Source organism: Chelonoidis abingdonii, chromosome 21 (genome assembly GCF_003597395.2).
Source record: "Chelonoidis abingdonii isolate Lonesome George chromosome 21, CheloAbing_2.0, whole genome shotgun sequence".
NCBI classification, from domain to species: Eukaryota; Metazoa; Chordata; order Testudines; family Testudinidae; genus Chelonoidis; species Chelonoidis abingdonii.
The window spans coordinates 6441351-6464934 of record NC_133789.1 but is presented as its reverse complement, the minus strand read 5'-3'; the positions used below and the strand labels follow the sequence as shown (position 1 = coordinate 6464934).

The 23584-nt window shown below is 45.6% G+C and overlaps 2 protein-coding genes across 13 annotated transcripts in view; both read left to right on the top strand.

Annotated features, from left to right (window-relative positions):
* Positions 1-23584, top strand: part of LOC116831452 (beta-1,4 N-acetylgalactosaminyltransferase 2-like) — a 95716-nt gene that overhangs the window by 46265 nt on the left and 25867 nt on the right. For 8 of the 12 annotated variants that reach the window (XR_012654691.1, XM_032791460.2, XM_075059725.1 and 5 more), the window contains one exon: positions 754-4364. Coding sequence is in view for 7 of the 12 variants with exons in the window: in XM_032791460.2 (XP_032647351.1) it covers positions 754-965 (212 nt within the window). In the remaining 5 variants the exon portion in view is untranslated. Of the gene's footprint in view, positions 1-753; positions 4365-23584 lie in introns of those variants that run through there. The other 4 variants (XR_004375196.2, XR_004375198.2, XR_012654690.1 and 1 more) reach the window with 3 other exon arrangements.
* Positions 15382-23584, top strand: part of LOC116831453 (beta-1,4 N-acetylgalactosaminyltransferase 2-like) — a 123597-nt gene continuing 115394 nt past the window's right edge. The window contains 2 exon segments of the mRNA XM_032791465.2: positions 15382-15957; positions 22386-22559. Of these exon segments, the coding sequence (XP_032647356.1) occupies positions 15887-15957; positions 22386-22559 (245 nt within the window). The 5' untranslated portion in view covers positions 15382-15886.

The window sequence follows — 23584 nt, the reverse complement described above, 5'->3', positions numbered from 1 at the left end:
CTGCATCAGGCTGCCTCCTTGAACACCGCTCAGAGACAGACACACTTCCAGACTCAGGCAAAGGTCAGAATCAAAGAACCACTCTTTACCAGGGGCAAACCAAGAGGGTCCTAGCAAGGGCAGCAGCGACCCTCCAAAGGAATGCACCCAGAGTCGGTGACCCTCCCCCACCATGCCACGCTTCATCTCTTAGAATACTATGAAACGTTTGCAGTTAAAACAGGGAAACACCACAAAAGATTAGTGTCATCCATGTTAACACTGTGGCTAGACTCCATAGCGGGCATCTACACTGCACTTTGAGGTGATTTTACATATACTCACACTAGCAGGGCTCAAAATAGCTGCATACAGACATAGGTGGTAGCACAGGCTTCAGCACGGGCTACCATCATGAGGACGTACCCAGGGATGCTCGTACAGCCTGTGTTGCTGCGTCTAATGCTGCTATTTCCAGCCACGCTAGCACAGGTTTGGCTTTCCATGCTGCCATCACACCTTGACTGCATTGTACACATACCCACAGAGATTCAGTTCTGCTAGTGTCCACAAGTGAATGGACCTGGTTCTCTAGGCCAGGCCATAGTAGCTTGGTTTTAGACTCTGAGGACCCGTGGCTCAATTCCTTTACATGGTGAAGTGATTCAAGCCTGAATGGACCATACAGAGCCTTGTAAAATAATTTCACAGCTGTTCTCAGGGAAATGCAGGGTCACTTAACTTTGTTTTTCAATTTTTTTTTCTCCTCTCCAGAATTTTTCGTGGATGGTCTGGGCATCTTGCTTGTCGGTTCCTGCAGTGATGTTTCTGTTGGTCACCAAGACCATAATCCTGCATCTGATCCCAACCTGGCTAAGGTAGAAGACCAATATAAAACATTCCGGGACAACACTGATGCACAGGTCCAATTTAAGCTAGCTTTGCACTACTTCAAAAACCGACTGAAATGCTACTCAACAAGATAACCCTTTTACCCTGCTCTGTGCAATTTCTACAGTAACCTCCCTGATACTCATGGCAGGCGTACGCTCTGGGCTTCAGCCTAATTGCCTTATTTGTGCCACACTGGATGCCTTCCTTTTTGCACCTACCTTTCTATAAAAACTTTTTAATGGGCTGAATTTGGGATCTGGAATCTCTTGGCCCAAACTTGAAATGGACAACGCAGTCATATGTATTATCTGCATTCTGGTCCTGCTACAGGCCTTGCGATGGTGTCTTCTTCATTGCATAGTTTCTCTGATCATTGAGTGAGGCAGTTTTGGCTAATACTGAGCAAGATTCATCATTGCCCTGCACTGTGTCCTTTCCAGCCAGTGCAGAGTGAAGCAGGGCAGAGTGGAATTCCTGCTGGTTTGATCTGGTAGCACTCCAGATCCTTGAATGGTTTATCAGGGATGCACAGACTTCTGACTTTCTTCTTAGAGGCGTACAGTAATTCCTCGCTTAGCGTTGTAATTATGTTCCTGAAAAATGTGACTTTAAGTGAAACGATGTTAAGCAAATCCAATTTTCCCATAAAAATTAATGTAAATGGGGGGGGTTAGGTTCCAGGGAAATTTTTTGCACCAGACAGAAAATTAATATATGTGTGTGCGCGCGCACACACACACACATAATAAGTTTTAAACAAACAATTTAATACTGGTACACAGCGCTGATGATTGTGAAGCTTGGTTGAGGTGGTGAAGTCAGAGGGTGGGATATTTCCCAGGGAATGCCTTACTGCTAAATGATGAACTAGCATTTGGCTGAGCCCTCAAGGGTTAACACATTGTTAATGTAGCCTCTCACTCTATAAGGCAGCATGAATGGAGGGAGGGGAGACAGCATGGTAGACAGAGACAGACACCCTTTGTGTGGGAGAGGGAGAGAGATGCACATTGCCCCTTTATGTATGCTGATCCCTCTCTGAGTACATTGCCTTTAACAAAATCAGGAAGTTGAGACAGGATGTATGGCCAGCAAGTTCTCTTCCTCCTGAGCCCTGTCCTGTCCCCACCCTGCTCTCTATGGAGATGGGGTAAGTGGGGGACAGGAGTAGGGGGAGGGGGACACCATGAAATTAGCCCCTCCACTTCTTCCCTCCCCTGCAGTAGGGGGAGGGACAGCTGAACTGCCGGCAATTGATAGCCTGCTGGGCAGCTGCTGCACAGGGAACTTAGGGAAGCAGGGAGCTGATAGGGGGGCTGTTGGTCTGCCCTGGTTCCAAGCCCCCACCAGCTAGCTCCAACAGGCTGCTCTTCCTGCAAGCAGTGGACAAAGCAAGTGGCTGCCAAACAATGTAATAAGGGAGCACTGCGCAGCTTTAAATGAGCATGTTCCCTAATTGATCAGCAACATAACAACATTAACCAGGACAACTTTAAGTGAGGAATTACTGTAACTGGAATGAGTGCTCACAAGTCGAGTGCCAGAAGCTAAATCACTTTTATGTTTAGACTGAAGTGCTTGATGTGACGAAGTAGGACTGTTCTTAATGTTGCCTCTGAATACTGTGTGAGTGCCTCAATTTCTGTTTGACACTCTGTCTCCTGGCAACAAATGACCCGGGCCCTTCCCCCTGCAAGAGGATGCTAAAGATGTGGAAAAACAAAAAGATCAGGTAACCTCCTGGCCTGGGAAAAAGACAAAGGCCAGAAAAGAGGGGCTGGAGGGGGTTTCAGTTTGGAGCTGGCTGGGGATGGGAAGTGAGGGCAGACAAGGTTATCTGGCTCGCTGGGCGCCAATGTGGACGCATCTGAGGGGTCCTGTTCTCTCTACCTACAAGCTCTGTTTTAAACCATGTTCCTGTCATCTAATAAACCTCTGTTTTACTGGCTTGCTAAAAGTCACATCTAACTGCAAAGTGGGGGTGCGTGTCAGACCCTCTGGCTTCCAGGACCCCGTCTGGGCGGACTTGCTGTAAAAAGCACACAGAGGAGCATATGCTAAATGCTCCAAGGTCAAACCCAAAAAGGTGAAGCCATGTCAGCTTCTTGCCCTAAAAACAGTCTGCTCCAAGAAAAAGAAGGCTCCCCAAAGTCCTGACTGGCTTTGTGGGGAGCAGTTCCAAAGCATTGCCCAGGGACTCCATGACACTTGGTTTATCCTAAATGGAGTTAGTATGTTGTCTATGCAATATTTGTTGAGAATTTCTTATGCTTACTCCTTACTTAAGGACCAGAGTGGGAATGTTGGAAACCTGGCTTAGTTAAGAAGCTTTCACTTACGAGGAGGAAAATGCAAACTCTCCTAACTGTCCTGCCTGAATGCAGTCCACGTTCACGTGACCTGAGTTCTTTCATCTGCTAGCTCGTGGCCTGTGTGAAATGGTGGAGTTCAGTTCCTACTGGGCAGCTAACCACAACATCAAAAAAACCCCACCATTACCACAGGGGTGGGACCTGGATGCTAATCTCTGCCTAGAAGTAAATACCTCAAGCAGACCACGGGTCTTACGCATCAAGGCCCTATACTTCTGACGAGATGAGAGAACTTGGCCTTGGTATGAAGTGTTCTGACATTGGTTAGGCAAATGACCTAGCTTTAATTTTTGCTCCTGTCTGGGTGTCTTGTAGCCTGTGAGCTGATTGGGGTAGGGGCTCTCTCTGTTATGATTGGACAGCACCTACCGTGATCGGAGTTCCTTTACACTACTGTGATGTGGATAATTAAAATAACTTATTTGAGTTGAACATTGACTTAAAATGTGAACTTTCCTTGTGGTTCTGAAAAGTCCTTCTATCCATTCATGCAAGAGCTGAAATTCTTTGTGCTCTGTGTCTCCCGGTGGTGATACTGAGAGCTTTCTACATAATGGTGATTAAAGGGATTTTCTAGTACACTTTCTATTCTTTTATAATTAGGTAAGAGATTGTGTATTCTCAATGCTGCAGTGTTCTTCTTAAAAGTATTTAGGATGGGTGTTTTAAAAGCTACCACAAAAAGAAAAGGGCCCTGCTTGAAAGCCAGCCCTTACTGCTGAGAGTCTTGCTGTGTAATACATTGAGATGCATAATGATACCTCATGATTGTATAGACAGTGCTTTGTATTCTGCTGCCACAACTAAAGTTAAGTCAGTGATTTTCAAACTTTTTTTTTTTTGTGGACCACTTGAAAATTGTTGACGTCGGCGAACCACTTAATGATTTTTCCAAATCTTACGAGGAGTCCAGTGGCACCTTAAAGACTAACAGACGTATTTGTGCATAAGCTTTTGTGGGTAAAAAACCTGCTTCTTCAGATGCATGGAGTGAAAATTACAGATGCAGCATAAATATACTGACAGCTAATGGTACAAACAACATGTAACTATTGTAAAGCACTTTGGATAAAAGTGGTATATAAAAAAAGCCCTTCATAATAAATAAAAAGCACACAACTCATATTTTAATATCAGTAATCTTACCGTTCTAATGTGATGGATGTACCCTCTCTCCTCCACCACAGCAGCCGCTGAGCTGGGTCTGGGAAGGAAGAGGGTCTCTCCCCCTCCACAGCAGCCATGGAGCTTAGGCTGGGAAGGAGGGCCGTCTGTCCCTGGCAGCCACAGCCCTGGAGCTGGGGAAAGTCACCTTTCTCTGGCTGCCGCAGTCCTGCACATCTCAAATTCCCCCCACCCCCTCTTCTGACTCCACTTCCCCCTCCCACCTACCCCCTATTCCCTCCAAGGCCACCACCTCACCTTACAGATGTGTCTTCAACAGGGTCCAGAGAGTGGGTGCTCAGCGCTTTCTGAAAACCCGGCCCCTTGAAGATGCCTTCCACAGCAGGCCCTCAGAATCACTAGCCACTTCTCTCTTTGTACTGCAGTAGCACTTGGAAATCCCAGCTCTGACTGGCCCTTCAGGGTGCTAGGCACTGCCTTGGAGTCTCTGCAAAATTTTTGTTCTGAGAGTGTTTGCTCCCCAAACCCTATGATCTGAACTTCTGCATTATCTAAATTCCTTCCTCATCTCTCATGTGCGGGGACAGGGAAAATCCAGAGGTGCGGATAATAGAGAAGAGACCCCTGGGCAGGGCTTGGAGGAGGATGCGGCTGTGCTTCCAGCTGTGAGGAAGGCCACATTGCTACTAAATGGCTCCTGTCACAATGCAGGGAGCCTCCACAGCCCTGCTGTTACAGTGCAGGGGCGAGTGAGTGGGGCCAATCCCTGCAGATGTATGGTGCAGGGAAGACGAGTTCTGGGGTGGCAGAGTACTGGCCAGAGAGTTTTGCTCTGTCCTGCATCTTGCACCTGCAGGGATCGGGTGGCTCTGGCCCTGAGGCAGTGCTGGGAACACTCTACAGCCCCACTGTCATGGGAGCGAGTGAGCGGGGCAGAGCACAGACCCCTGGCCTGGACCACAAGGAGGCCACCATGTGGGAGGCTGTTTGAATGATTCCTGCCCTCTCAATTGTCACAATTCCTGATGGGCCAAATCAATTCTGTGTCTTCCATGCTGTTCAGATAATTGGGAGTATACTGTATTGGGTAACAAAGCTGTAACACTGCAGAATCCAGTGAGGCATGTGTGATAGCAGACCTGCATGCCTCACACTTAAGTCCATGCCTTGAGTCATTTCAGCACCCAACCATCCACTCCTCAGCCTCGCTGACCTGTTTGTTTCGCCTAAGAATGGAGATAAACACACACAAGTGCGGTATAATTTTTTGCTTTATTTTTAAAAATGAAACAGTGGAGTAAAGCGGTTTGTGGCAAAACCTAGCTGGAAGAAAAATGGAGTCTGCGTCCATCCACAATCACAACTCCAGATCTGAGCCAACTAGCCTGCCTCACAAAAGTACAAGGTAAAGAACATGGAGCAGTAGGGGAAGGGAGAGAAAATAAACAATCAACCGAAGGGAGGAAAAATATTAGAGTTAAATACAACTTTTCAATGGATAGTCTGAAATTGCATTGGAGCGATAACTGGGGGGTTGTCGGGAGCAACACTTTGTTCCACACACTGGTTTGAAGAACTCAATCAGGTGGACTAGCTACTCCCCATGTTCCCCAGTATCAGGCATGAGGGAGTACAGAACAACATGGCAGCTGACTGGGGATTTCAAAACCAGGATAACTGCAATATGGATTAGTTCTACCTCTCTATATGCACATCTGTGTATTGAACTGTCCTAAGCTTCAGATGATCAAGTAAGAAGTCACTTTAGTCACACAAGCCATTCCTGTTTGGTTGTTACTTCTATAGTCCAGCCCTGATTGCTTTATTGTTAACCCATGCTGAGCACTGGTAAAAACGAACCATCCAGATTTCACACCATCTAAAAATACTTCCCCATTTTAAAGGGACACCATCTGGGGTGCAAAGGTGCCGCTTAAAGCAATGTGGTCAGAATGGCAACTGAATGCCAGTCTATGCAAAAGTGACCAGTCATCACACAACCAAAACGTCTGCTGAGACAGAGGAGCTGAGAGAATTTGTACGGCTCACAGAAGTAAATATCAAAGTTAAAAAGAAAAAAAAATGGAATATTGAGCATTTTTAAAAAATTGGTCAAAACTGAACAATTCAGCACTGCTGAGGTTTTACAACTAATGAACACATTAAAGTGAAAAGAGAGCTGATAATTTTTTTTTAAAGAACATTTTTTCTTCAGAAAAAGAAAGTAATTTTTTCCTCTACACTACAGCACGTGGAGTTGCCACTACCTATTTTATTCTATTGTCACTAAGAGGTAGATAAACAAATATGAACTGGTTATATATAAGGTCATGTCCCCTTGTTTGACATGCAGGAAGCTAATGTACTCCATAGGCACTGGCAGTTTAAGGAATAGCTGGGGGCTTCACATTGATTAAAGCCCCTCTCCTGTGTGGAGTGAAACTACAGATTTGTAGGTCTAATTAAAGGGAACAGATCTAATTAAAGGGACAGTGTCAGGTTTTGTTTGTTTAAGGAGGGAAAAATATCCTTAAAGTCAGTCAAGTTTATCTTGGGACGAATTGGGTGTATCTTTAAAAAACATAATTTCCTTAACTCTTTTAACACACACTAAATAATTTTGTAAAGACCAGCTCTGCCCTGATTTATAGGCCATGTAGTCCTATTAATTTCCCAGGATGTTAAATCTAAAGCGATTTTAGCTAAGAATCTAATTTGTGTTCCAGTAATGATTTACCTTTTGCACTGTGATCTGTTTGGCTGCTGTTTAGAATCAATTTAATTTTTCAGTTCCTTCCCCACTGGCACACTTGCTGCTGTTTTCAGGTGATGAAATACAGATTTCTACTGGAATCTTTAATTTAAAAAAGTATCCATGGAAACAGTTCTAGTTTGGCCAAACATTGCTTTTTGAGTCATAAAACCAACAGTGTGGGCCTGTGTTCCCAGGACACCATCCCTTTAATCATTCACCATTGAAGATCACCGCTTCTTTAACTGGTATACTGCACAGTTTACATCCTACCCGCTGCCTTTGGGAGTGGGGACAATCTCTGTGGTGAGACGGCGACAGGCTTTTTCTCCCCTCCCACAGGCCAGTTTTGAAAGTGGCCCGGCTTTGCCTGCCACCGCTTCTGCCGTATCACAAACAGACCGCATGTCCGAGAGGTATTAATCTTGAACAAAATTTTAAAAAACATGTAAATTCTGTAAAACAATAAAGCAGCAGGGTTCCAATGCATATTTAAATTAGGGATGAGCTGACTTTTAAAGGGTTCTGGTTATCAACCTTCCACCCAGATGTCTATCTGAACCTCAGGGGCCCAGATGCCACCACAGCTGGTATGTCCTACCCTTCCCAGGCCCTGGCTCCCACAAACCTGCTGTGTCATTTTGACTGAGCAGGGTACTCCACCTTCTCTTACCAGGTCTCTTCTAGGGAGTGGAGGCAGGCACCTTCTCCTCATTCCCAGTATTCCTTCAGAGGAGAGCCTGAGCCTTAGATTTAGCCCATTACTTCTCTGACCTTCAGTGGACATGGAGAACAAATTATCACAGTCCTCTTTGTAACAAGCCCTTAACCTATTTGAAGACTATCAGCCCCCTCCCCCACCTTTCTCAGGACTAAACATGCCCCATTGTTTTAACCTTTCCTCCTAGGTCAGGTTTGTTAAATCTTTGATCATTTTGGTTGCTCTCTTCCAGATCCTCTTTGTAATGATGGGAGTTCTTTTCATAGAATCATAGAATATCAGGGTTGGAAGGGATCTCAGGAGAGTATCTAGTCCAACCCCCTGCTTAAATCAGGACCAATCCCCAACCTAAATCATCCCAGCCAGGGTTTTGTCAAGCCTGACCTTAAAAACCTCTAAGGAAGAGATTCCACCACCTCCCTAGGAACCCATTCCAGTGTGTCACCACCTCTCTAGTGAAAAAGTTTTTCCTAATATCCAACCTAATCTCCCGCACTGCAACTAGACGATTACTTCTTGTTCTGTCATCTGTACCACTGAGAACAGTCTAGATTCATCCTCTTTGGAACCCCTTCAAGTAACTGAAAGCAGCTATCAAATTCCCCCCTCATTCTTCTCTTCTGCAGACTAAAATCCCAGTTTCCTCAGCCTCTCCTCATAAGTCATGCTCCAGCCCCTAATCATTTTTATTGCCCTCTGCTGGACTCTTTCCAATTTTTCCACATCCTTTTTGTAGTGTGGGGCCAAACTGGACACACTACTCCAGATGAGGCCTCACGAATGTCGAATAGCAGGGAATGATCATGTCCCTCGATCTGCTGGCAATGCTCCTACTTATACAGCCCAAAATGCCATAAGCCTTCTTGGCAACAAGGGACACTGTTGACTCATATTCAGCTTCTTGTCCCTGTAACCCCTAGGTCCCTCTGTATCCTATCCCTACTCTCCAGCATACCTACCACTCCTCCCAGTTTAGTCTCATCTGCAAACTTGCTGAGGGTGTAATCCATGCCATTCTCCAGATCATTAATAAAGATATTGAACAAAACCAGCCCCAGGACTGACCCTTGGGACACTCCACTTGATACCAGCTGCCAACTAGACATGGAGCCACTGATCACTACCCATTGAGCCTGATGATCTAGCCAGCTTTCTATCCACCTTATAGTCCATTCATCCAGCCCATACTTTAAATTGCTGGCAAGACTAAACATGCTCCATTGTTTTAACCTTTCCTCATAGGTCACGTGGGCCACCATCCAAGGCACAGTGGTCCAGGAGGTGCCATCCATGCCTCAAGCTCATGGGTGTAGGCTGCCAGAGCAGGAGTGAGTGCGGGAAAGCCTGTGCTTAGAGCCCCTGGCCAGCCAGCCAGGTGGTGGGCAATGTTGCCTGGAGCTACCAGCCTGGTGGTAGGCAGCAAGGCTCACCCTTAGTGGAGCTAGTGGGTGAACCTCTGAGTTCCCCCTTCCTGTAGGCCCAGTGATCAGGGGTTGTACTGCCAGGGGAGCCCACAAGCTCAGAAACTCACTCCTGTGCAGCCCAGCCTGGGTGGCTGGAGAGCGGCATCTGCTGGCCAGTCATCCAGTTCTGAAGGCAGCACCGCTGCCAGCAGCAGTGCAGATGTCAGGGTGGCATGGTCTGGTATCGCTACTCTGACTTCTGCACTGCTGCTGGCAGCGGTGCTGCCTTTAGAGCTGGAGGGAGGTGGCTGCTGGCAAGCCCAAGCACAAATCAAGCACTAGTGTTGGGGCTTGCTGATGCTGAGTCCTGGCACCACCGGGCTCCCAGCCAGCAGCCACTGCTGTCCGGCCACAATACCATGTCACGCTTACTTCTCAGAAAAGTACTTCTGTGAAAAGTCAGTGTGGAGAGTAAGGGAGAGCAGGAGGCAGATTTAGGGGTTGCAGGGAAATGGGGTGCAGTGGATATGGGGCCAGGAAGGGGGTGGGGACAGAGGATAGTAATGGGGTGAGAGATGGAGAAGATTGGATGTCAAGTCCCCAGACTGGGGTAGTGGTGGGTAGGTGAAATACCCTCCAAGTAGCCAGGGAAAACCAGCATTGCATTATTGCTAACTACTGCATATCACAGAAGTTTGTGGGCCTGCAGGAGGAGCTGTCATGATGATGCAAAAAGCTTCTCCCAGCCCTGTGATTTCCAGGGCTGGGCACGTGGCAGACCTCTGTGGCGCTGTTTTGGAGGGAAGGGCACAGACCTGCCCTGCCACTGACCTAGCTTCATGTACACTCCTATAGCAGAGAGAGAGCGGAGTGAAGGAAAACCTCCCACTGCTTTGGACAGGGCCCGATTAACCTTTTGTGGGGCTCCATGAGGGCAGTGGAGCATGGGCGAGGACAGAGTGAGGGGCCTGCCAGGGGCGTAGCATGGCAGGGGCACTATTTACAAATCAGCAGTCGCCAGACACACAATGGCCCACCTGGCCCTGTGCTGCCAGCATGCCCCTTCTGCTCAGGGGTGGGCCCATGTCACACCATACACCACCACCACCTGCCCAACACCGGAACACCCCCTGATTTCCTATGACCAGAGCCCCCCCCAGACCTGCTATGCCCAGCGCCCACCCCCAGACCCTGCCACAAATGCACAGCACCCTGCACACCATCACCCCGCCCAGCGCTTTTTGCCCACAGCCCCACCATAACTGCCCAGCATCCCACACACAACCCCCACTCCCTAGTGCCCCAACACAGAGATCTTCCCCACCCCCTTACAGCCCAGCGCCCCCCCGCACCTTGCCTCCTGGCTGCATTCACCGGCCCTCTGGGAGGCGACTGTATCTGATGGGCTGAGCAGCCAGTGCAGTCAGGGCTGGTCCTGGGGCAGGGAATCGCTCCAGCCACTTGGGAGTGGTGCCATCAGCCAGGCTCCCTGAGGACCCACTTGCCTGGAGGGGCCCAGCCAAGCCTCCCCCCCACACTGGCTGAGACTGGCCAGGCTTCTACCCCAGTCCCAGGCTGCTCAGCTCTGGGGAGACATGTGGGGCCCCACAGGTGCTGGGAAGCAGAGATGGCCCAGAACCGGAGGTGCACTGGGGTCTGGCCAAGGGGCGGAGAGAAGCTAGCAGTGGGGCCAAGGGGTGGAGAAGAGCCCTCGGCCGGCGGATGGGCAGGCCGAGAGGAGCAGGTGGTGTGTGGGGGGGCAGCGGGCTGGGGGGATGCGGGGGGCTCAGGGCACAGGACAAGCAGAGCAGGTCGGGTCCCCCTTCTGAGCATGGACCCAGCTCCATGGCGCCGTTGTAAACCCAGCCTTGGCTTTGGAACGTCTCCTCTCCCTGGGATCTGGGTAGAGGAGAAGGCGGGGAGGGAAGAAACGTTTTGAGGGAGTTAGTGAGGTGGTGTTGGTTGGTCCTGGGAAGGGGAGAGGGTAAGTGAAGCAGCCAGGGAGAGGAGCCCTTTTTTTGTGTGCATTAAAGGTTGACTTTTCAATACCCAGCCAGAAGAGTAACGGGCAGTTAAAAGAAAACAGACCAACTGAAAAGGTCTGGTTTGATGCTGGCTTTAAAATCTCATGATTTTTTGGGGTGGGGGGGAGTGTGGAATCCAGCTATGATTTTTTATGTCTGGTGGTTGGCAGGACTGAAGGGGGCTCCCCTCTGGTGTCAGGGCCTGGGCTGGTGCCTCCCTCCCCTGGCTCTCTGATCCAGGAAGTAGATCTGAGGCTCTGACTTCTGTTCCCAGGAATGGAGCTGGCAGTCCCCTTCCTTAGCTGCCAGAGCTGGGCTGCCTGGGGAGCCAGAAAAGCCACCCTCCTCTGCTGCCCAAGGTAAGCCCAACTGGGGCAAGTAGGATTCCTGGGGGGGTTGGGGCACCCAGCAGTCCTGGGTGCTGCAGGCCTCAGCTCCTGCTGAGCTCTAAGCAGGGGCTTGAGGCTCAAGACTATTAGGCCTAGTGGTTTATTAACCCTGACCTAATTGTCCCTGTTCTTGTCCTTCTGCCTCCTTGGCATGCAAATCACACCTCCTAACTGGGATGTAACTGGCTCCCCTTCTGACAACATGACCCCCCAGGAGCGAGGACCGAAGCCTTAGCCCACCCGAGCCCTGCTGCACTGGGTGGGGAGGCCAAAGCCGGAGCCCCACTGTCCCTGGCAGTGGGGGCCAAAGCTGAAGCCTGAGGGCTTCAGCACTGGGCAGGGGGTCTGTAACCGGAGCTCCTCCCTTGGGCTTTGGCATCGGCCCAGGGTGGTGGGACTTGGACTTTGGCTTCGGCTCTAGGCCCCAGCAAGTCTAAGCCAGTCCTGGCAACCCCATTAAAATGGGGTCATGACCCACTTCAGGGTCCCGACCCACAGTTTGAGAACCGCTGCTCTAAGAAGACCAACCAGACCAAAGGATGGGTGGGTAAATGAATAGAGGCACAGAAGGGTGAAGGGACTTGCTTAAGGTCACACAGCTGCCCAGTGACGGACCTGGGAACAGAACCCACCTCTCCTGACTCCCTCTCCAGTATCCTCCCTGATAGACTATGCTGCCTTTCAGCTGAGGAAAGCCTATCCGTGGTGCAGGTGAGCTTGGTTAGAGGGGTTATATGCTGCCCTGATTCATATGGCAGTGGCAACCAACTGTTAGCTGAAAGAATAAAACCAAACCAAACCGCTATAGGCAGGGTTCCTAGTGTCTGTGCTGACAACTGTGATTTAATCCAAACCAGAGCAATTGTAACGGGGGTTGTACCATACGATTGGAGAATTGCTAACGTAGTTCCTATTTTTAAGAAAGGGAAAAAAAGTGATCCGGGTAATTATAGGCCTGTTAGCTTGACGTCTATAGTATGTAAGGTCTTGGAAAAAATTTTAAGGGAGAAAGTAGTTAAGGACATTGAGGTCAATGGTAATTGGGACGAATTGCAACATGGATTTACTAAAGGTAGATCGTGCCAAACCAACCTGATCTCCTTCTTGAGAAGGGTGACGATTACTTAGACAAAGGAAATGCGGTAGATCTATTTACCTCGATTCAGTAAGGCGTTTGACATGGTTCCGCATGGGGAGCTGTTAGTTAAATTGGAAAAGTGGGATGAATATGAAAGTTGTAAGGTGGATAAGGAACTGGTTAAAGGGGAGACTCCAGCGGGTTGTACTGAAGGGTGAACTGTCAGGCTGGAAAGGAGGTTACTAATGGAGTCCCTCAAGGACGGTTTTGGGACCGATCTTATTTAGCCTTTTTATTACTGACCTTGGCACAAAGAGCGGGAATTGTGCTAATAAAGTTTGTGGATGACACGAAGCTGGGGGGTATTGCTAACACGGAGAAGGACCGGGATACTATTCAGGAAGATCTGGACCACCTTGTAAACTGGAGTAATAGTAATAGGATGAAATATAATAGTGAAAAGTGCAAGGTCATGCACTAGGGATTAATAATAAGAATTTTAGATATACGTTGGGGACGCATCAAGTTGGAAGCGACAGAGGAGAAGGACCTTGCTATTGGTTATAGCAGGATGACTATGAGCCGCCAATGTGATATGGCCGTTAAAAAAGCATGGCGGATTTAGGATGCATCAGGCGAGGATTATTCCAGCAAGATAAGGAGTGTTAGGACCGTTATATAAGGCACTGGTGAGACCCCACCTGGAATATGTGTGCAGTTCTGTGTTCCCATGTTTAAGAAGGATGAATTCAAACTGGAACACGTTCAGAGACGGGCTACTAGGATGATCCGAGGAATGGAAAACCTGCTTATGAAGGGATCAAAGAAGGGGCTTGTTTAGCCTGGCCAAAAGAAGACTCCGGGGGATATGCTTGTCTCTATATAAATATATCAGGGGATTAACGTTAGGGAGGGAGAGGAATTATTTAAGTTTAGTACTAAATGCAGGCACGAGTGAACAAATGGGTACAAACTGATATTAGGGAAGTTAGACTGAAATAGACGAAGGTTTCTAACCATTAGGAGGATGAAGTTCTTGGAACAGCATTCCGGAGGAATTAAGTAGTGGGGAGCAAAAGACTTAGCTGGCTTTAAGACTAAAGCTTGATAAAGTAGCTATGGAGGGATGTTTATGATGGGGAATAGTTTAATTTGGGCAAGTTGATCTTGGATTATCGCAGTAAGTTCTGCTCAATGGTCTTGTTAAGTGGGATTGGATGAGATGGGAAACTGAATGTACTGCAGAGGAATTCTTTCTTGGCGTGCTGCGCTGGGAGTCTTTGCCCACTGCTCGAGGTTAGACTGATCGGCCATATTGGCTGGAAGGAATTTTCCTCCAGGTGGATTGGCAGAGGCCGCTCTTGAGGTTTTTTGTCCTTCCTCCTGCAGCGGTGGAAAGCATGGGATCGTTGCTGGTGGATCTGTGCAGCTTGAGTCTTCAAACCACAAGTTTTAGAGGATTTCTAATAACCTCAGTTCCGGGTTAGAGGTGGTGTTATAGAAAGTGGGGGCGAGGGGCCATGGTTAGGTTTGCGGCCTGGCTTTGTGCAGGAGGTAGGACTAGATATCATATTGGTCCCTTCTAGACCATAATGAGTCTACTGAGTCTATGAGTAATGATTTTAGCATAAAAGTTTGGTCCCACAGACTTGCTCTGCATAGCGGATTGAGGCTGACTTACTGTTAAGAAGGATAACTTTAACAAGTTGTTTACTGGTGAAACTTGTATTTATCCAGTGGTTTCTTTCTGCACTGCGGTGTCTGCGGTTGCTTTATTATGAGGGTTGTTATCTATACATATTTCAGGAATTAGGAGCGCATGTTAGTACGAATCCGCAAATAGAAGAACAGGAGTACTTCTGCACCTTAGAGACTAACCAATTTATTTCAGCATAAGCTTTCATGGGCCACAGCTCACTTCTTGGATGCGGATGCATAGAATGGAACACACAGACAGGAGATATTTATACATACAGAGAACATGAAAAAGTGGAAGTATGCATACCAAGTGGAAGAGTCTAATCAATTGAGGTGAGCTATCCTCAGCAGGAGGAAAAAAACCTTTGAAGTGATAATTGAGGTGACCCATAGAAGGTGTGAGGAGAACTTAACATAGGGAAATAGATTCAATTAGTGTAATGACCCAACCATTCCTAGTCTCTGTTTAAACCAAAGTTAATTGTATCTAATTTGCATATTAATTTTTGAGTTCAGCAGACTCTTTTTGGAGTCTGTTTTTGAAGTTTTTTTGTTGCAAAATTGCCACCTATGTTAAGTTCTCCTAAGGTCTCTAAGGTGCCACAAGTACTCCTGTTCTTTTTGTATCTATGCAGTTCAGTATGTGTTCTCTTTCTACATTTCTAAAATAAAATTTATTTTGCTTAGTTTGCAGCTATTTTTTTTAAAGATCAGTGTTTATGTCCTTTCTAAGTTGACCAGTAGTTTGTTTGCAGTTTATTTCTAGTAGGCTTTTGTTCTCAAGGAGATAATTTTGCATAGGGTGATGGTACAGCTGAGCCATTCCCCCCTTAGAGGAAGCTTTTTACCTTTTGAGTAGTTTGTCTGAAAATCTCAGAATTGGGGACATTTCCAGTAGCATTGCCTATATTGAAATGGACAGGGCTTCTCCTTTTGGCTTAGGTGTTGTGAAGTTTGTCAGTATCCTGATTTTAATAGACTGACACATAATTGAATTACATTTTATGTTTTTCCACCAACAATTTGACTTTGCAGCAGTTTCCGGTTTCTAGTTTTGTGCCACGCTAAAGCAATTGCTTTTTTAAAAAAATCCGCAGAGCAGGTAAATATTCTCCCCTAGCTCTTTTTAGGTGTTTTTTTTTATAAGCCTCTTCAGGGTACAGATGTGTTTGATGCTTTGATTCTCAGGTAGGTCTGCAGCTATTGGACTTGTTAACAGGGTGGGGCTGTAGTCACTGAGTATCAGGTGAAGGGCTGGGATTGGATATACCTGTATGGGTGGGGCTTTAGATACTAAATACCCGGAGCTAAGATGGTATTGGGTGCCTGTGTACTAGGGGTGTGAGTTTCTGGGAGGGTTAGACAGCTCTCTTTGCTATATAGCTCAGATTAGTGCAATTGGTTACTTGTGGGGAGCTTGTGGTCACTGGGGGTGTTTGGTCAGAATCAGCATGTTCCAGGACTGGATCTCTCCCTATTCCTGGGCTTCCAGTTGCCAGAGGATGCTGAGATCTTACTGCAGGTTTGATTGTGGCTTGTTGTTGTGTGTGTGGTTTTTTGTTTTTGTTTTTTTGTTGTTGGTTGGTTGTTTGTTTAATAAGTAGAATAACTGAGTGAAAAGGATTTGTCTCTAATTTCTGCCCATTGTGTTCAGGCTTCAGATTTTCTGGGGGAAACTCTGCAAATGGAAACCCAGTGCAGTTCCATTGAGCTGGGCTATTGAGTCTGGCAGATATTTACTTCTACTACAGCAGCAGCGACTACGCACTGTCTGGGGGTAAAGGGAAGGCCCTTCCTGGAATTAAACACTAGAATCCCTGAGCTTTGATACTGGCCAGGAGAGGAAACCCCTTGGCTGCAGAACAGCTCTCCTTGTAAACAAAGGGCAGTAGCATTTTCTTTTGCTTCTTAAAAAGCTAACCTGATCTGCTCAAACTGGCAAAACAGACCTCACTCCCTTCCATGGTAAAGGTGCTTCCTATGCCCTCAGGTTGGTATGGTTATGGGCCTTTCTTTGACTTGCAAAGGCTATAATGTTGTGGGTTGAAATGGGGCTTTCTGCTTGACTGTCAGCAAAGTTGTAGAGATCCCCAGTCAATACTTGTCGCTCTCCTCTCATTATAGGTGGTTCGATGGCTAATTTTTAAGAAAATTTTCTAAATTAAACCAATTTGTCTACTGATGCTTTTAAAACAAATATACTAGAATCTTCGTGTAAAAAGCTAAACAAGGATGAGAGAGCCTCATCCATTAAGAGACACTTAAACAATTGTCAGTCATTTCCATGTAGACAGATGTCATGGAGGGTTGTTTAAAAACCTGTAACAACAACTAAGTTGGTGCTAAAGGGAGAATTTATAGGAGGAAACTGCAGTGTATTTAATGACTAATTATGACAAGGAAAAGACTGTCTAACTTTTGACCCTGACCCCAAAGAATGATGGGAGTCTTTATACAGGGTCTTAATGACGCCTTGTGAGCTTTAAGAAAAGATGTGTAAATTAAACCAACTTGATGCTTTTTGAATATGCTATAATCATTGTTACGTATATTTAAAACATTTTAAAAGGCGTGCACATCTCACAGTTATATTCAATGATGCGAGGGGAAGGGGGTTGTGGAGGGGAGAAGAAACTCTGCTGCTTCAATGTTAAACTCAGCCACTTCTTGTCTCAAAAAGAAAAATGATCATAATGCTTCAGAATAAAGGGTACTAAAAATAGAGAAGAGGGACTCAATGCAAAGGAACCCAGTAAATCCCAGGAAGGCTGCAATAATAGATGCATTTAAATGTCTTTCTTCCTCGTTGATCGAGAAGAGTAAATGCAGCAGTAATCTTGTATTCCGTGATTGCCTGTATTTCTGCCAACAAAAAGACTTGAATGTAACGTGTTCTCAAAAATTCCTCCCTCCATGAGCTCCTATGCCCTTCCCCCCACTTCGTCAATGCTTTTGTGTTGGATCATTGTACTGTACTTGCAAGTGATTGTATTTGCTTATTCCAAAACTTTGCATATGGTGGTGTAAAACTTCTATACTGCTGTACAAATGACCCCTAATCAGGAAAGCAGTCATATTGACTTATTCATTAATGTATAAGGATTTCAAGATTAAGCCTATACATAAAAGGCTAACAAAATCTTTACTCTTGGGGAGGATATCGTCATAAATACCAAGTGCAACAATTCCACAGACATATAATGCTTTCTTTACAATCTTCCTCCTACCACCAGCCAACAAGTAACAGATCTTGTTACGCTCCGATAGACTAGGCAATACCAGGAATAATGCTCACAATTATTAAATGTTTACTGGACTGGGCCCCAATTTTGCTTTAGTTCTGAATGTCTTATGTTTTTTATTTTATCTTCTTTGTTTAGTTTCTGGAATTTTATTCTTCAAGGTAATTTTAAAAGGGACAGTGGGGCAGAATTAATTTTTTTTTAAAAAAAAATATCCACAATTTTTATAATCTCCCTGTACTTGTGTGCTCTGGCTCTTTTTTTTTTTTTTTTTTTACTATCTAGTAGTTTTGTCTCTTGTGTGAATAGGATTGAAAGTGACTTGAGGATGTAAGCCTGACAAATGTAGTATGTTTTGTTTTTTTTCCAGAGTTATTGTAATTTTTTAAATTTTGTCCTTCACAATACAATTTGCATGATCTTAAGTAAAATGATATATAAAACAAAAGGGAAAATGCCTTTTACAGTGCATAAAAGGCAACAAATATTTCCATGATGTGTGTTTAAAATTTTTTTTTATGGGAACTTAAAAAAAAAAAAAAAAAGTACAAATGTTTCCTCTAATTGTTCTGTATGTGAAAAGTTTAAAGGAAAACAAAGAAAATTTATGGTTAAAACGTCGTCATTGCTAGGTGATCTCAAATTACTCTTCTCCAGTTAGTCTGGCTCAAGGGAAAGTGCCACACTGCAAAATGGCTCGGGTGAGCAGCACCGTGTAGGAAGGCCACTCCTCCAGTTTTCAACCAGACAGTCCTCTTTTGGGGTGACTTGTCCCCTGACTGTTACTGAGACAAAACCAGACTTGATTTTTGTCCAGTATCACGTGAGGGATGCCATTTTGAAGAATGTGCCATTCTACCTCCACCTGTGTGAGTGGAGCAGCACGTTCTTCAAAATGGCGTCCTCTGTGCAGCATGAGCTTGTACAGACCAGGCGTGGGAGGTCATGCTGGCGGGGCGGGGCCCAAACCATTCCCAGAAGTATCAGAGTGCCCTTTATTCTGGGGATGTGTGAGTGGCCACCGTAGCATAGAGCAATTGTGTTAGCAGCTGACCAGCTGTAGTCCATACACCTGATGGGCCAGCTAACTTGAGCTAAAAGCACCCCTACTTGGAGTTCAGAGGGTTTGTGTGTGAACAGACCTTGAGTTAATTGTTCTGTGAAGACAAACCCTATAATGAACTCACTTCTGTGTTAAGACTTGATTCTGCAAACATGTAGGCAAGTGAGTAACTTACTTACTCAAAAAATATTACAGAAGTAATGGAGAGTAGCTTGTGTGAGTGAAATGACTCTTCCCTGTGTACGTGTTCTTGCAGGATGGGGCTCTTCATGATGGGCAGCATTCCAAGTCTAGCTGGATTTTCCCATCACACTATACTGTTTGTATAAGTGCCATTTCCTTTCTTGGGTCAATGTAAATAAGCCGCTGTGGTATTGCTAATGTCGGGCTAGGTCCTGGAATAGATTTTGTATGGCTGGATTTCCTCCTTTTTGAGTCCTGTTGGCGCCCAGTTTCAGGATCAGTTTTCCCCTCACATGATTATTGTCTCTATCAAAAACATAGACTTAATTATAAAACTTTTTTTTTTATGATGTGAGAAATCTATTTCTCCTTAAATTCAGGATTCCCATCTCATTCTCCCCCCCCCCCCCCCCCCGATAAGCTGATGAGCTTAAAGCACAAGAAGTGGAGCAGAGGGTGCTTCCGTCTTAAATGGGTTTATTTAGAAGTGATTTGTTACAGACGATTTAGGTATGTGTTTTTTGTTTTTTTTAAGTCCACCAGTGTTCATAGCATGGCTTGTTTAGATGGTGGGCCCAAACATTCAAACCCAGGTGTCTAAATTTAGGCACTCAAAGAGAAGTTTGGTTTGACTCTCTTTTCCCCACCTCCCCCTCAAATGCTGAACAACTGCGCTTTGGGGCTTCAGTATTTTCATGATAGGCAGATAGCAAGTTATTAAATACACATCTATGCAATGAATACCACAGCTCCGTGTGGACGTGACTTAGTATGCTCCTTTTAGGGAAGTCTGCACTGAGAGAGGTTGAGGGGGGAGTTGCGGGACCAATGTCCAGTGCAGTTAAAACATATCAGAGGGGTTAGTCTGTATCTGTGTTTGTAATTAAAACATAGTTATCTACGTATTTCTCTACTAGCTATTATCTGAACAGTGACAAAACCATGGGGCTGGGGGGAAATGCTTGTGTGAGAAATTGGAAAGGAATAGCATGGCCGCTGGAGGAAACTGATTTCAGATAACACAACTGTCATAATAGTACGAAAGCACCTTTTGTAAGCTGAACCCTGATGAACAGCAACTAAAGTGCAGGGCCATAGACTCTCCCAGCCAATTCACACCCTAAATGGTAAACCAACCCACAAAGCAAAGTGCAGAACAAAACCCATTTGCTGTCTCCGAAGAGTGAGCAAAAGTCCACAAAGAACAGCTCAGCACTGAGGAGCTGCCAATAGCCATGAAAACCCTGAAATGTGGAACGGCAGCTGGAATGTCTAACACACTCATCCTCTGTTTTAGGATGAGAGAACAGATGCGGCTGCTTGACTCTTCCAGTTCCTTCTAGAAACTATGCAGATAACCCAGGTTGCACTACTCAAACCATATCAAGACCCTAACTGCAAGGCGTTATTGCCCAATATCCTTTGTTCAACTTGCAAGTTATGTGAACAGAGGATAATGAGTAGGACAGTGCTAATAGTTGAAGGGCGTTTCTCCCCAGGATGTTCATGCTGTTCCCAGGCTCTAAATCTAACTCAATACATTGAAGATGGCTTTGAAACCTGTAAAACTACCAAAGCTGTATATTTTTTTTATTTATTTTTTGACACTATCGTACGTCTGCTGAAACTCTCAAAAATTTTGAGAAATAGCAAGATGGTCCAGGTCCTCTCTCTGCTTGAGAATCGATGTTTCTTTGTTGAGATGGATGGTCAGAAGTTGATGGTGTACTCAATCGAATGGCCTGCCCCCACATTCAGTGCTCTCACCTTTGCTGCTTATTGTTTACACAAATGACCAACCAGAACTCCCTGATGTTTGCATGGCTACCTGCCAGGAAAGATTGAAGACACTGAGCACATTTCAACTGGTTCCTTGCGTACATGAGGAAAATACTATTGCACATAGTTTCTGAATGCCTCCCTAGCAAGACAAAAGTGTGAAGGGCCAGATTAAGCCGCCACAGGCAAACACACACTTAAGGGGTGCAGTGCAAACTGTGACAAACTCATTGTACCAAACACACGTCTTATATTTCACCTTAGAGGATATTTATCCGTAAAGAGATCTACAGACAGTTCATAACTTAAGGCTTGGAGCCATTGTGAACTGTATGTCCGGGTAATATTTCAGGAACAATGTGTTTTGGAGTAACAATTAGTCACCTATGGATAATATGTCTTGGTGATGGCCTATTAAGGCAGGAGGCAGTTGTCACCCTGTCATCCTTATCTGGTGATGGAACGTGAGGTTCAGTTGTTCAGGCTTGTTTAATACCAAGACTTTCAACGGAAAACCACCAGAGACAGCTGCAAACAATCAAAACCTCTTGAAGGTAAAAATGAATATTAGGGCAAACCCCATTTGGTCATATCTATACATAGGAACAAGACTATTTCAGTATAACAGAGAGGAGGAACAGAGCCTCTGCATCCATTCACTGAGGAAAGCAGGGATGTTCTCATGGAAAAACTGGATCCTGGTTCTTGTGAAGCCATCCAGTTCTGCAACTGAACTTGGGGCAGGGTGGGGGGAACCCTACTTTATTAAATAGGAAAGGTAACTATAAGTGTAGACCCAGGTTCACTTATGCTTTTTGTTTTGTGTTGTAACTTTGTTTCCACCACCCTTTCTTGTTTCTACTTTAAATCTTTTATTCTTTCTTAAATAAAACTGGTTTTGTTAGAAGTGCTCACAAGTGCTGTGTAGTTTTTCAGTAGCTGTGGTTTAAAGGAAAACTAGTTAACTGGGGCACACTGCTTCCATGGAGGCAGAGGATCCAGGATTTCTGTGAGTAGCTTGTGTTAGGGGCTGGATATCACAGGGAAATGCTTCAAAGGGACTCGAAGATCAGAGTACACACCTTGTTAACCTGCAAGGTGAGGACAGGGCTGGCATAGCCCAGAGGAGAGTGAGTGGGTGAAAGGCTGGTGGTGGTAGGGAGTTGCAGCCACTATTTTCCTTGAGGCAATGTAGCCTGGCAATTTTTCATGAGTTTCCCTGAAGACGATCTTATGCACCGAGCAGCCTCTGCTGACAGAAACTTCAGTAAGGAGGGGAAAAAATGCTGAAAATCATGAGGGGTGTGTGTGGTGGTTACTTTTTTCCAAAAGCTACCTGTTGCACCAGATCTACCCACAAAACAGGGCAATGGGGAGGGATGTGCATTCTGGTTGCTTTGTGGCATTCTAAAGTGTGTGCGTCTGAACAACTGTCCTATAATTGGTATAAGCAGCCTCCCAGCATGAATAGTCAGACTTTCCTAAGTATAATCAACGCATGAGGCATTTTTATTTTCTTCATGTTCAGAAGAAGTTTTCTACCAAACAAGAGATTCAGATCTGCAGGATGTGGGTGGAAGGGAGGAAAAACCCAAGCTGAAATGCAGAGTTTAGAAATGCAGGCACAGAGCTAAATGCTGCCTCATTGCTTACTGAAGTCTTCCTTTCACCTGTTTAATGCAGTATGAAATACTTCCTTATCCTGATCTCGTGTACAATCATTGTGTTTTTGGCCTCCATGCGCTGGCAGAGGCCAGCTGAAAATCCGATCAAGGGAGAGATTTCAGAGGCTCGGTCTGACCTGAAACTTCTGTCACCAGAAAAATACAAGTCCTTGTTTATCTACAATGGAATTTGGTAAGTTCCCTTGCTGATATGAACAGCTTCAATTGCTCTTTGTAGCTAGATTTTTTGCAAATACTGCCAAAGGAAAAGGTTTGCTAATGTTTGTTTGGATTGTTAAATTTGCTCCAGCTGTTAATGCCCATATTGCAGAAAGTTAATTTCAGGTTTGGGATTATGATGATTTGCACTAGTTGCCTATTTCATCTGATCCAGGGATAAAAATCACAGGATCTTTGAGACTGACTGAAGCATCTGGGTTGTTAGATGCTTGTTATAAATTGGTTACGAACAAGCTACAGATCAAAATTATTTGCAAAAATTAATTCTGCAAATAAAGTTGACTGACAGACTTGAGAAAATTGCAAATTTTGTTCACGGGGCTGGGGAGGAGAGAGACAAGGAACAATTTAACTGAGGCCTGGTCTACGCTACGCGTTTAAACCGAACTTAGCAGTGTTAAACCAATTTAACCCTGTATCCATCCACACAACGAGGCCCTTTATATCGATATAAAGGGCTCTTTAAACCGGTTTCTGTACTCCTCCCCGACGAGAGGAGTAGCGCTGAAATCGGTATTGCCATGTCGGATTAGGTCCACACTAAGCGAGGGCCCTTATATCGATACAGAAGGCTCCTCTTCAAACCAGGTATTCTGTGAGCTCCTCACGACAAGCAGAAGAGGAGAGCGTATCGTGCGCTAGAAATCCAGTTCATCCTTTCGCCTGTATTGTCATTCAAAAGTATTTATTGGTCGCATCATCACAGCTCGACGTAAGCTCTTATGGCCTCGTCGAACGCAGATCTCACAGTGCACCATTGTTGACTGGCTGCCTGGAAAGCAACTCTTGAACTCAGCATGCACTGGCCTTCAGGTGAGCAGCGAAAAAGCCCCTTAGCGATACTTAATTGTGGAAATATTCATTTCCTGTTTGTCCCAAGCATGAGCTCTGATCTAGCATGGGTGGCGATGCAGTCCCAAATCCAAACAAGAGCCTACCAACATCGCGACCTTATAGGAAGATAATCTAGATCCCTGG